General features: G+C 42.1%; 1 protein-coding gene across 1 annotated transcript in view; it reads right to left on the reverse strand.

Annotated features, from left to right (window-relative positions):
• Positions 1-14,397, reverse strand: part of TRANK1 (tetratricopeptide repeat and ankyrin repeat containing 1) — a 73,459-nt gene that overhangs the window by 10,704 nt on the left and 48,358 nt on the right. The window contains exons 14-19 of the mRNA XM_069475502.1: positions 14,216-14,353; positions 9,884-10,030; positions 8,797-8,953; positions 5,547-5,635; positions 1,277-1,380; positions 1,034-1,166 (exon numbers count right to left, since the gene is read on the reverse strand). Coding sequence (XP_069331603.1) covers positions 1,034-1,166; positions 1,277-1,380; positions 5,547-5,635; positions 8,797-8,953; positions 9,884-10,030; positions 14,216-14,353 — 768 coding nt within the window. The remainder of the gene's footprint in view (positions 1-1,033; positions 1,167-1,276; positions 1,381-5,546; positions 5,636-8,796; positions 8,954-9,883; positions 10,031-14,215; positions 14,354-14,397) is intronic.

Below are 14,397 nucleotides of genomic sequence, written 5' to 3' on the forward strand. Positions count from 1 at the left end.
TTCACCACTTTGATGTCATGGCAATGCCAAATGGCTATAAAAATTTCTAACTGCTTGCTTTCATCTTCCGTGTTTATCTTGTGACAGACAAGTAACAACAGTTTGTGGCCTGCTGCCAGCCTGCTGACCACTCTGTGAGTAGCTATGCCCCAGACTAGCAGCTCTGTCCCACAGAGCTCCCTGCAATGATGGACATGTTCTATAACAATGAGCACTTGTGATGTGGCTAGTGAGACTGAAGACATGAATTTTTAATTTTATTGCATTTTAATTAATTTAAAATTTAAATAGCCACATGTGGCTGCTGAATTGGACAGTGTAAATCTAGAGTAAGTTCTGAGAACATAAAAAGCCTCCATGCAAATGCCAGGCCATTCACCCAAACATAATCCAGACCTCGAACATAGAGAGAAGGCAGAAATATTCCAGAACCCATCTACCCTTTAGAAACATTTGGTTTCTGTGGTTAACACATTAAATGCCATGTGAGTTGTATTTAACTCAGGCTAGTTTTGAACTCAGCCTTGTGAAGCATATGAAGACTCAATTCTTCAAAGCAAATTCAGTAAGTTTGTCATGAGTCACATACAACTCAATGGGCAGGCAGTGTAAAAATTGATTCCAGTGCTGCATGAGTTACATATAACTCACACACAGAAAACAACAAAAAATAACAAATTTTTCATTAAATTAGAAAGGATTGTTTTGTTTTCAAAGTTTTTATTCTATTTCATAACACCATGGCCCCAGGAGAGAAAAAGTTTTTTCTAGTGTGGCAGTCAATGTGTTAATATCAGGCCTCAAAACATTAATGCAGACATGGACATATACATATACATACACACACACACCACACAGTCTACAGAGCCTGTACAGAAAAAAGGACTACCCTAGAGTAAACAGGGCCAGCCTCTCCCTCCTTGGAAGACTAGAGCCCCTTCCTGCTGCAAGTAGAGGTTAAGGGGCTCACCCCTCAATCTGATCAAGTGAAGCCCAGTTCCCCCAGGAGCAGCTGTGAGCTTGGGAGCCATACCTTTCCTAGCCTCTCGCACAGCTGGGCAGAGAGCTGGAACTCCTTGGCATAGCTCAGACACTTAAGGGACAGCTTTGGCTCACTGCACTCCAAATAGGTCTTAGCCAGTTCCAAATATTCCAACTGCTTTTCCCTGGGAGAAGGGAAACAAAATAGTATGTCCATGAAATGTTGACCTAACACCAATATATTTAACCTGCTGCTTTCATTAGAGAAAACCTGAAATAATCCCAAGACTCTTACTTAGGGCTGACTTTCTTGGATTTCATGTTCAGGGCAGTGTTGTGGGCCAGGGCCAACTTCTCCTTCTCAAACGCACCTCCTTTTTGGTAACATTTGGCTGCAACCTGGAATAGGCAAAAGGTTTTGATTCCCAGCAAGGTAATGGAGATGACATACAGAACAAGAGTTAAAGCATGCATTACATGTTTGTACTGACAAAACATTGCGTCTCACCCCAGCCCAATCTGAAAGAGAGGAGCAGGAATTTGAAGGTATGCTAAAGAAAACAGCCTCAGAGGATAAAGCTCAACAGTATTACCAGCTAACACTTCACATTCAATGGTTCCTTTCAGAAGGAAAAGGTGCAGGATACGTATTTTTATAGGCCACCATAATAATAACACCCTTGTTTAATCTTCCAATAGCCACAAGCAAAAAGTATCATCCTTTTATTGTATACAGTAGCAGTCTCAGGTCAGAGCCATGGAGCAATTGGCCCAAAGGCACCCAGTGGCTTTTCTGGGCTTTGACACAGTTGTTAAGTACAATGGCTACCTTGCGGTGCTGGTGGAGGTAGAAATGAGGATAAAGATGGTATCACAACACATCCAGATCCTTGGGGCATGCAGATCAGTGTTACCAGACCTTCGGACTACAAGGTGGGCAGACAAGTGTCACAGGGGAGTCAGCCTGCACCCTAATTCTTGCCAGCAGAAAGCTGCTTTTCTGAACCAGGAATGCTGAAACCATGTCTCAAAGCACAGGTTACAGGGCAGAAAGTTCACATTTTGCCTAGCATATAGACATTAGGTCTAAGTGTGGGCAAAGGAGGGACTGCGTGGCACTTACTGATAAAGTGGACAGGATGGCCTCTCTCTCCCTCATGTTCTTTGCTCTGCTCTCCCCAGCCCCATGGGCTTCCTTTCATTCCTGTGACGTGTGCCACACTCCTTCCCTTTGCACACACTGTTCCTTCTAATGGAAATGCTCTTCCATCCTTTCTCTGCCTGGTTAACTTCATTCATTCTACAGGCCTCAGATCAAGGCTCCCTTCCTCAAAGAAGGCTTCCCTGGCCTCCCTTTTCAGGAAAGTTGTTCTAGGAGCAGCTGGTCTCTCATCTGTGACACCTGCCACAGCTGGAACTGTGTACTGGTCTATGTGCCTGTTTTGCTCCCCATCGGATTCCTGAAATCTAAACATAATGCTTGGCCCACAGCTCAACAGGTATTTGTTGAATGAATGAATCTTTTATGGTGGTTCTGAAACATTCATTGACATGCAGCCAAAAACTCAATAAACCACCTGAGTCCTGAAGTCCTTTAGCAGAGTCAAAATAAAGTCAGGCGAGGAGAAGGCTTTTTATAACATTCTCATCTGTGCCGGCTCCCCTAAAAAGATTTTAGATTCAAACATTCAAAAAGTATTTTTAAAGGGATAAATAATTGGAAATCCCTGGGCAACACATATGGGTAGCACCAATAAAATTCTGAAGGGAACAAAGGGTAAGATTTTTTATCGCTTTCTAATTTCATACCCATACCTGCTGCCCATATCATCCCTCCCTTCCCTCCCTACCACCCATCCCCTGCCCCACTGAAAAAAATTCTTGGTTTTACAACAGCCAAATGTTCAGTATTTCTTTCTAATTATAACAAGGAGGATGGGAAGTGAATACTTTTGTGGTTCAGTCAACTTCTGTAGCTAAATACTACATATTTATGAAAATACTTTCCAGACAAATCCAAACCTATAACAGTGCAAATTCTGTTTTCTCACCCTGTATAACAGATTGTAAGGGTGGTAACAGTCCTTCACTCCTCCCTGTATCTGTCTACACCCCTTTACAGTGTAATTTTTCAGCTTTTCCCATCAAGAGTGCAGCCAGGGCTGGGCACGGTGGCTCACGCCTGTAATCCTAGCACTCTGGGAGGCGGAGGCGGGAGGATCACTCGAGGTCAGGAGTTCGAGACCAGAGTGAGCAACAGCAAGACCCCATCTCTACTAAAAATAGAAAGACATTAGCTGGACAACTAAAAATATATAGAAAAAATAGCCGGGCACGGTGGCACATGCCTGTAGTCCCAGCTATTCAGGAGGCTGAGGCAGACGGATTGCTTAAGCCCAGGAGTTTGAGGTTGCTGTGAGCTAGGCTGATGCCATGGCACTCTAGCCCAGGCAACAGAGCAAGACTGTCCCCCCCCCCCAAAAAAAAACGAGTGCAGCCTATTTCCCCTCCCTTCCAATCTGGGATGTGACTTGCTTTGGCCAACAGAATTCAGCAGAAGTGACACTGGGCCAGTTCTAAGGCCAGGCCTCAAGGGGCCTTGTGTGTGTCTGCTCACTCTCTTTGAACCCTGCTCAGGGATCATGTGAACGAGCCCAGACTAGCCTGCTAGAGGATGAAGGACACATGATCCAGGAACCCCAGTCACCCCTACCACCCAAGCCAACCCCCAGAAGCAGACCTGCCTAGATGACTGGCAGCTGAATGCAGACACAAGTTGCCCAGCTGAGACCAGAAAAACTACTTGGCTGAACTCAGCATTGCCAACACACACAGCTACATAAATGACTTGTTTTAAGCCACTAAGTTTTAGGGCTGCTAGGCAGCAATAAATAGCTGATAAATCCCAGATGTGAATTATTTGCCCTAGACTTAAACCATTTCCCTGCCACAGCAAACAAAACCCCTCTGGGAATTGGGCTAAAAATGTTTGGGGAATTTCTTCTTCCAACATGTCAGATATCAGACACCTCACACTGGGGCTTCTGTTAAGTCCTGACTTGTGACTTCATTGTCCTCATTAATTCCAGTACCTTCACTTGGGCCCAACTCCATGAAACTCCAATGAGAAGAAGGATTATTAGAGCAGCAGGACAAGGCCTCCAGAGAAATAACTGTCTCAAAACATTTGTTCAGAAGTGGTAAGAGAAACTACAGACACTTTCCCCGTAACACTTGAGGAGCTAGAGCTTCCTAACTTGAACACTGAGGCGTAGGAAAGAAAGCAAGTGATCTGTCCAAAACCCAGATCCAATTGCTCTTTCAAGGAAGAATCACCTACAGGTACAGGCCTGGGGCACTCCAGGTGCCTGGGGTAGTCAAATCTTAGGGAAATGTGCATTTTTGTGTGGTGGTGCCTATGGTGTCAGACACTGTTGGTTAGTTGCCCACAGCACTCCCCCTTCCCTCTCTTGCCTGGTGGCACAACCCGCATCCCAATTGCCAGATAGGATTGCTCTCCCAGACTCCCTTGCAACCAGGGGAGGGCATGTGACCTGGTACTGACTAATGAGATGTTAAGAGGAAGACCGCTGGGAACTTCATGATAAAAAAGAGATCCATGAGAAGAAAGTGCCTGCCCTTCATTCCTGCTTGGGACGCTACTGAGGGAATGGGGTGCTTGGAGCTGCTGCAGCAGCCATTATGCAACCATGAAGGGGAACTTCTCCGACAAGTTGCAGATGACACAAGGAAGAGATGGAATGAGACTGGGCCCATGCTGACTTTGTTGAGCTGCAGAACCAACCCCAAGATCAGACTTCCTGTTATTAGAGTAGATTAAAACAAAACGAAAAACACTCTTTTAGTTGGGTGTCTGCAACTTGCAGGTGAAATCACCATTACCACTACTTCATGGGTAACATACATGCCATTGTGCCCCATCTGAGACTTTGTGATGCATAGGGATGCCGAATGTGGGGAAAGCAATGGGCTCTTTAATCTAGTTTGGACATTTTAAGAGGTCTACTAGAGGTAACATTTCCTGGAAGAAGACTGCTCAGGCTCACTAAGATGGCTTATAGCTAGAAATTGGTCAATGCAGTCTAGTGACAAAGTTTAACCTATGGCTCACCAGACTCAGATTGGCAGTACAATCTATTTCTGGTCAACTTGAAAAAATAAACCAAAGACCAATCTGATACTGTTTTAAAATGCAGTGTGATGACAGCAAAAGCGTTTAAGCATGGAATACAGGAGGGAAAGAAAACAAATGGAAGGATTCCTTAGCGAGGCAAAGGCCATGGGTCTCTATGTACCTACTGAGCACATGCTGGCACTTGGTCAAAACGAATGGCTGTCATGCCTGCACTGACTAGGGAAGGAGCAGGAGAGAGCTCTCCTCAGTTTGAGGTGACCTGATGTTTCAGAATAAATAGCACACGCACCATCCTGTGCTCATCCTGTGCTAGTGACAAATGCAATAGTGGGAAACCCGCCTGTGAGGCCTGACAAGGCCTCCAGTGACAAGGACTCCTCACACCCTGGCTCCTAATCCAATCTCATACCTTCCAGCACTGGTGCTTGGCGTAGTATTCTCCTTGTGCAATCCACTCCTCAGGAGTTGAGGTCTTCACAAACATGCTATCATCAAAGTCTAAAATGAAAAAGAAAAGCAAGTTATCTTCTCTGGGCAATCGTTCACTTAAACCTATTGTCATGGGCTGAGTTGTGTCCCCCGCTCAAAATTCATTTGTTAAAGTCCTAACTCCCAGTACCTCAGAATATGACTGTATGTTGAGACAGGGCCTTTAAAGAGGTGACTAAGTTAAAATGAGGCCATTGGGGTGGGCCCTAATCCAATCTGACTGATTAGAAGAGGAAATTCGGACACACAGAGACACCAGGGCAAGTGAGCACAGAGGAAAGATGTGTGAGGATACAGAGAGAAGTGGCTCTTTGCAAGCCAAGGAGAGAGGCCTCAGAAGAAATCAGCCCTGCCAATATATTGATCTTAGACTTGCAGCCTCCAAAACTATGAGAAAATAAACTACTGTTATTTAAGCCATCTAGTCTGTGGTATTTTGTTATGGCAGCCAGACCAGACTAATACTTGTGTTGCCTTTCTAGTATTTGCTTAAGATATATTTTAGCTTACCAAACCACATTGGTGAGGGTATTGGAAGGAGGAAGTGGAGGAGAGAAAGGATGTAGTTTGGTTTTTGAATTTTGGGCTTCCTTCCTTTTCTATGGCTATGAATCAGAAGACAGATAGTAATTAATAATTCCTCCTTGAAAAGCCAAAGCCAAGTAGCTCTTAGCAACCTCCCATCAGGGTTTTAGCAAGAAACAAGGTGACAGGATTTTACAGTATGTCCAAATGTGCAGGCTGTGCCCTCATTACAGTAAATAAGTAATATGACACATTCCTGTTGGTGGGCACAAACCATTATAAGGATCTGCTATCTGTCCCTTCTGTTATCCTCACTAGCCCGCTGGTGACTGGATCAGCCCCATCACCTGCAGCTCCCAGAGCATCACCAACCATGGGTGACAATCCCTGCGGGTTCTGAACCATAGATTCACGAAGTGCATAAAAGACAGTGAATACCAGAGCTGAAGGGATCAGAGATACCCAGGCCAGTGGATATCAACTGGGAGGTTGGGGAAAACATGCTAGATTTGTTTAAAAGGTGCACAAACAAACATTAAGCCTCATAGCCTGATCCCTCCCCTCTCCCTCTTCTAGTGCACTGTAGCACTGTGCAGTGATGACTTCAAAGCATCTTGTTCTGACTGCACACCTGCTATTAGTGTTCTGGTGACATTTTATTCCCACAGCAAAACCCTCTATTATCTTGGAACAGGGTTAGTGAACTCTACAGGTGCCATGTTGATGAAACCTAAATTTCATAGTCACTACACTGACCCCAAGTTCCCTTGCACGATGGATGGGAACAGAGGCTCTGCAACACTTTACCATGTGCAACTTATATTAATTAAGACTACTTTTTCTTGCATTCTTAATGCTACCAAAACATAAAATTAATTGTAATCCTTTTTCATTTTAAATTTTTAATTAAAAAAAATTACCTAACTTGACGATCTCTTATAGTGCCAGAACATATTTTGGAAATAAAAGGAAAGATGAGCTGCAGGAAAGATTGAGAATGACCATGCTACTGCTTTCCTTTTAGTTGATGAAGTGAAGGCCCAGGGACAGAAAGTGGGACCTGAACAAGGTCATGTAACTACACAGGTGAGTTTTTATGAGATGCTACATTTCTTAACTCTAAGCCTTTAACTTTTCCCATCACACCACAATAGCCAGGTCCTAGGAATAGAAATCTAATCTTAGTCCCCAACCAAGCCATCAGCAATAACCAGAAATAGCCTCCATAAAACCAGCAAGAAAACCACTGAGAAATGCTCAGGAAACCAGCAATCCTCTCTATAGTAGCCAAGCCCTACTCCTTGTCCTACCCTTAGAAAAGTTAACTATGACCTTGAGGAGCCAACTCAATAACTCATCCTCAAGAAAGACAAGTTTTCTCCTTTTGAAGGGCTAATTATTTCTCTTCTCAGTTATCATATCAGGAGACCTTCACTCCATTTTTTAATTAGCTAAGCATTGTAAATTCTGAAAATAATACATAATGATGCTTTTTTAAACCCTGCAAACAGCTCAAAAGGATATAAAGGTCAAAGGTAAAAGGTGTCCACATCTACTCAACAAACTCACATTCACCAGTGGTGACCAGAAGTCACCACTATAAACAGTTCTGCATCAGAAATAATAGGTATATACAGTTATTTACATGCATGCTGTCCCTCCAAACTCTTGCTATTTAAACCCTTGTTCCCATAATCAGGAACTGAATACAGATAAGTCTTCTGATAAATCCCTTACTATCCAAATTCTTGGTTCTTGTTTTGTAAAACTCAGTAACCAAATAGATTCAGACAATCTGTTATCCTTCACTGTCTGAACTCTCACAAACCTAGTTCTTGATATACAAACTCAGGAACTGAATTGGGTTTGATAATTAAAGACTTCAGTAGGTGTTTTTGTGTGTGTATATATGTATATATATATATATATATACACATACACATGCATAAACATTCTATTCTGATATATACTGATATACATAAAAGCTTTTATATTTGCATTATGTAAAGTTACTTATAAATTGGATCATTCTATCCATACTGCTTTAAATTTTGCCCTTTTTTCATCTAATACATCTTGAACATCTTTCCATGTCAGTAAATGGAAATCTGCCCTATTCTTTTTAATGGCTGCATAGTAGTCCACCGAAAGAACTGCATTTAGCTTTTCCCCCATTGGTAGATACTTAGGTTGTTTTAGTTTCTTGTAATTACAAACAAGGCTATAACGAGCTTACTTATACATGTATCTTTGAGATGTTGAACATAATATCTCAGATTTCTATAAGTGAAAGTGCTGGGTCAAAAGGCATGTGCAATCTTAATTTTGATAGATATTGTCAATCAGCTTTTCAAAATCTCCCAGAAATTTGTATTCTCCCAACAGAGCCCACTATCTCTAACCCCATCCATGACCCTCACTTTTAAAAGACAAATAAAATGTCTTCCCTGAAGGAGTTAACCTTCCCAAGCCCACTCCCACCATATTTTCCCACACACCTTAACAAATGAATAACAACTTTCATTTCTCAGAAGATTATGGAAAGAAAGTGCTTTTAAAACACTATACCCTTTATACCTGACCACAAGAACAGTTGAGATAAACATGCTTCCTCCAACAGTGAGAATATTTCAATGAGATCTTACCTTTATTTTCATCTGTCTTCACAACTTGGACAAAATCTCTTCTAATGAAATACTTGAACGCGGGAGCCCGTTTCTCTCGGTTTTCATCAAAGATCCAGAGGTTGACCCGAGCCCGTGTGATGGCAGTGTATAGCTGCTTCAGCTCTCCATTGAGGAGCTAAAGATAATATCGAGGACAAAGATGATGAGCCTTTTGTCTATAGCTGGAATGTGACACATGTCAATGGGCCAACTTTGACTTTGGCAAAATACAAAAACCAAATTTTGGAGAAGCACAGCACAGCTGAGAGCAGGGCACCAGGAGCTCACTGTGACTGCAGCACAGGTGAGCAAGGCTCTAGTGAGGCCATGAGAAACTCCAACCCTTTCCCACACCATCTGTACAAGATGACCCTTGAATCTGCCATAATTTTTCTTTTGCTTTTTCTGTCTTTGCTATAATTTTGAAATAATTATAGATTCACCAGAAGTTACAAAGCTAGCATAGACAAGTTCCCCTCATTCAGTTTACTTTAATGGTAATATCTTACACAATTGCTGCAACTTATTTTTAAAAGTTAAACCAGTCATACATTTTTTTTTTTTAACCAGTCATACATTTTTTTTTTTTTTTTGAGATGGTCTTATTCTGTCTTCCAGCCTAGAGTGCAGTGGTTGTCATCATAGCTCACTGCCACCTCAAACTCCTGGGCTCAAGCAATCCTCCTGCCTCAGCTTCCCAAGTAGCTGGGACTACAGGTGTGTACCACCATGCCCAGCCATACACTTCTATTGTAACTATCATTAGTACTACATTACTCAAGACCTATCCCATGGATTGCTTCAAAATTTCTGAATAGAACTAAGTTAGTTCCAAAGGTGACTGGAAGGTACAACCCTCCCCCTTCCACTTTCAGACAGCACCCACCCAGCAAGCCCAGCTCTCTGCTGGGATCCCTGCCCCTCCCTTGCTCATTTCCCACTCTGTTGTTGATGTACAGGAAAACCAGGCAAGTGCAAACCCCCATTTTTTATCTTACTTTCTCATCTAAGCCTTGTTTACTGGTTCCATGTCAAATAAGCATATTAATAAACGGCAGAAACTCACCTTGTACATTTCTGGATTCACCATGAGAGACCGACTCTGAGAGGAGCTCGGCTTCTCCAGGGGCACTTCAACCAGTGGCCAGTTTTCCTCTCTGGAGTCAGATGATGAAGGTGTAAATGAGGAAATGACCTTCCATTCCTTGTAAGCCTGAACAACAATAAATTAAAGACCAACAGAATATGCTTTTGAACTGTACACACAGCCTCCCCAAACTTCACAAAGAATTGTGCCCCACCTGGGAGCCAGACTTTCAACCCCAGCTGTGAGGAAGGTCCACCTTGTGGCCTTAGAATGGATGGGTAGGGGCTCAGGTTGCACAGGCAGGGATCAGGGCAGCTCCTGTGAAAATTTCCCATACATATGGCCAAGACAGCAAAGGAGCCAGACACATATGCCCACTTCTAGGAGGAATGCAAAGATCCCAGAAATTTATTCTCATTGAAAGAATTTTAATAAGCAGAATGGACAGAGAAATCCTCACCCCTTCTCATAACATGGTTAAGAGATCCCACTTAGGATCAGCAGTTAAGACATATATAGCAGAATTTTCTAATTAAATTATTCAGCCAAGGATGAAGAAAATTTTGGTGCTACAGGGTACACTGTGCAAGGTAGACTCTGAGATCAGACAGAAAAAAATCCATATCTCAGTTTTTCCACTTATTAACTATGTGACCCTGGACACATTGTTTATTATCTCGCTCTGTAAAACGGGGATAATACTACCCAACTTTGTTGGGAAAATAAAAAGAGATAATGTCAAATGTCTAGTACAATGATAAATAGTTGATATTGTCCCCAGTTTTTCCATTACCCAAGCCCCAAAATCAAAGTTACTGTGTTGACCAAGGGTTGCTAAATTTTTTTGATAAAGGGTCAGATAATAAATATTTTTTGGCATTGCAAATCACATAGTCTTTCTTGCAACTACTCAACTCTACCACTGTAGTGCTAAAGTAGCCACAGTCCATAAATAAATAAGTATGCCATGTTCCAATAAAACTTTATTTGGGAACGCTAAATTGAATTTCAAATAATTTTCATGTGCCATGAAATATTATTCTCCTTTGGATTTTTTCCCAACCATTTAAAAATGTAAAAACTATTCTTAGCCCACAAGTCATACAAAAATAGGCAATGGGGTAGATTTGGCCAGAAGGCTTGGTTTGCAGACCTTGGTAAAGCTTAAGTACCCACATTACATGCAGTATTTAGAATTAAAAATGCCTAAGAAATTTCAAATTTCATACTTTCCTGTGTCTTGTGAGAGCAAGCTAGTTAACTCTTCCAACCTTTACTTGTCTTTTTACAAAGCACTGATACAATTGATTACCTATTTTAAGTTACTCCATAACTTGAACTATGTAAATTGGGTTAAATTCCTTAAATATTGCCTATTAAATAGGAATGGTTATGCTACTAATCAATTATGAAATTAATTGCCATGTTCTGAAAAAAGATGTTAATCGTGAAATCATTTAAGTAGTGGAAGGTTTAAAAAAAATCTTTAGGACATATTTATGACTATCCTCTTTGTGAAGCTAAATAGACAACAAAATTGTCTGCCAAGGAAAAGTAGGTAGAAGACACAAGTACTTGACATTTGAGAGGATCCTTCTGGCAGGCAGCATGAGGTACAGACTGGCTGACCTTGGGAAGCACATTGTATTTTAAAACTGCTGAAAGAAAAGCAAAAGCTGCTCAGATGGCACATGACTGACCTGCTTTCATGAATCAAACACATTTTATTTTCAAGATGATGCCCTTTAGGAGGGAACACATGTATTTGTAGCAAAGATACAGGCCTGCAGCACTTGTGGCAATAAAAGCAGCAGCATTTAAAAGTCTTCCAGCTTCTTCTCTTGGGATCAACAATCATGAAGGGAAAGGCTTAAATTTTACTAGCAAGCCTACCTTTGACGGGCCTTTGCTCTAAGTCAGACAACCCATAAAGGTTGTGGTTTGCAAAGTCCCTCCAGTCCCATTCACACATGAATGTGAAAGAAAGGAATTCCACTGAGGCAGAGATTATAAATGGCAGTCACCCTTCCATGTCCCCACAGGAGGACAGTTTGAGGATGGCGGTAAGAATGACTGTCTCTCCCCCAAAGATGAGGCAACATCCTATAAAAGAAGGGTTTGGTGTAGCCATTCCAACTCAAAAGATGGCTCTGGTGACAATGTGGTTGAATAGGTAACAGTAAATCCTCCAGAGAGAAGAATAACAAATCAGGGCAACAAAGACCCCCAACCCTACCCTCCCACACATAAGCCCAGGAAACAACTGCTTCAAATAGAGTGTTTGCCTGAAACATAAACAAGAGGTGGGAAAAGAGGCCAAGGAATGAGAGAGAAGCTCCCCACAGTTTCCCATGGTCAAATAGCAATTACTGTTCAGCAGCCTTCAACCAGTCACTGGAAAATGGCCCCATATGAGCAGCCAGACCACAGAGGCTGGGGATATATGTGATCTGTATTTCCTCTCCTTCTGTTAAAGCATTTCTTCTCATTTGCTGACTGACTCCTTTTGGTCTGCAGGTTGTAAATAATAAAACAAAGGTGTACTTTGTGCCAGGGAACACATGATCACATTAACGCTGGAAACCACCACATCAAAAGTCTTTTTATTGTACATGAGATGAAGCGGATGTTAATAGAAAATTTAGTTTGGGATTGTTTTAATTTCATGCAACTCACTGAGCCATTGGTGGGAGCATAGGGTTAAGATGTTCAAGCTTTTGCCATTTCCAGGATCAAGGTAAGACAGAGTAACTGGGTTTTTCTTTTACAAACAGAGCCAACCACAAGTTACAGATCCTTAAGTCTAGAGCTACTTGAGCATCTTACTGGCACAAGCATGTAATTGGCACTTAATAAAGGACAAGAATAACAAAGTATTACCCTTTCCTCTTTTAGGAGAGCCTCAGTCCAACCATGACTGCATGACTGATGGAATTTATTATTAGAAAAAGAAGGTAGTCCTTAGAAATTAAAAATGGTCCCAGGGTTAATGAGTATGCATCTGATTTTATTAGCAAAATTTAACAGAAAAGGAATGTACATAAGAAATGGCAATAATATGCTCATTGTGGAAGGTTCTAGAAGCCAATTCACATGCAAGGCTTTAAAAGGATGGGAGGACAATGAAAACTCAAAGCATCTAAGTTTATCTCCAGGCTCTGCCACCTACATTATGATTATGGGCAATTTACTTAACCTCAGTGACCTTCTGCTTTATCTAGAGTGAGAGTAATAAAAATACATATAACCTCAGAGGGTTAGTGAAGTGAGACAATACATTCAAAAAGTACTATAAAGCACCCATAGCAATATTAGTCATAGGTTTTATTAAGGCAAATATGACATTAAAAAATGACCAAAAAAAAAAAGTAAGGACTATATTTAAGGCTCAGTTCTGGGGCAGATTTTAAGGTGTCAAAGCCAATAGTGCTCCTGACCTTGGTATAAAATAACCCTTTCAAGCATGCACCGTGTGCACTGGAAGTCTGCAACAGGGACCAGGACACAGCCAGCTAAGTCCCCAAAGAAGATCCCACAGCACAGTCAGCAGCCAGCCTGAGTCCCACCAAAAGACAGTGGTACAAAGAAACCAGTGGCTAGAAAACCCATGACAATGGCCTTGAGTTGGTAGCTCTACCCATAATGAACTAAGCTTGCGGAGAAAACCCATCACAAGGACTCAGGAGCCGAGTGAAAGCAACAGGCCAACACAGAAGTCACTGGGGGTCAATCTGGGGACACTTTCCCTGCCATCATCTGTGTGGGCTGCAAGCAGTTGTAGGGAACCCATGCCAGAAGGGGGCTCCCATGTAAGGCAGCCCCCAGATTACTTGATCCAGAGGGTGGGAACCAAGCTTCATTTGGCTTCCTGGAGTTGTCTCTATCTATGTACTGACTTTGCCCGGTTCTGTCCTCATAGGGTGAACATTGCTAACCTTGCCTTCACTTATAAGGCTCTCCTTAGAGCTTGATCCAACTTGGGCATTCCTGGGAGCCAAGGATAACAGTGGCTAATGAAAACTGGATACTGGCACTTGGGTACTAGGAATTCCGTAAAGACAAATACAAGAGAGCCAGGGAAGGGGAGGGCACAGAGAGAACCAGACCATGACACACTGTGAAACAACCAACAGCCACTGTCAAAACCCACAGCTAAATGTACAAAACCCCACACTAAATGGATGATGTTCCAAAATACAAGCTGGCACCTGTGACAAACTCTCTTATCCTCAGCTCCAAATTCTTGTGCCCAGAGTGGAAGTTCAGATCACATATACATCCTCTGTGTGAAAAGAATTCAGTATAACATACCTCAGAATCAGTAAAAAAGTTGTAAAGGAGGACATCGTCAAATTCTAAGCCTTTTGCTTCATAAACTGTTAGCACAAGTGCTAACCCTAGCTCTTCTGGAATATTCTCTTTTGCTGTTTCATTGGCTACAAGGATTACCTGAAGAAAAACAAAACAAAACAAAAGAACATCAAATTCCACAA

Source organism: Eulemur rufifrons, chromosome 7, assembly GCF_041146395.1.
Source record: "Eulemur rufifrons isolate Redbay chromosome 7, OSU_ERuf_1, whole genome shotgun sequence".
NCBI lineage: Eukaryota > Metazoa > Chordata > Mammalia > Primates > Lemuridae > Eulemur > Eulemur rufifrons.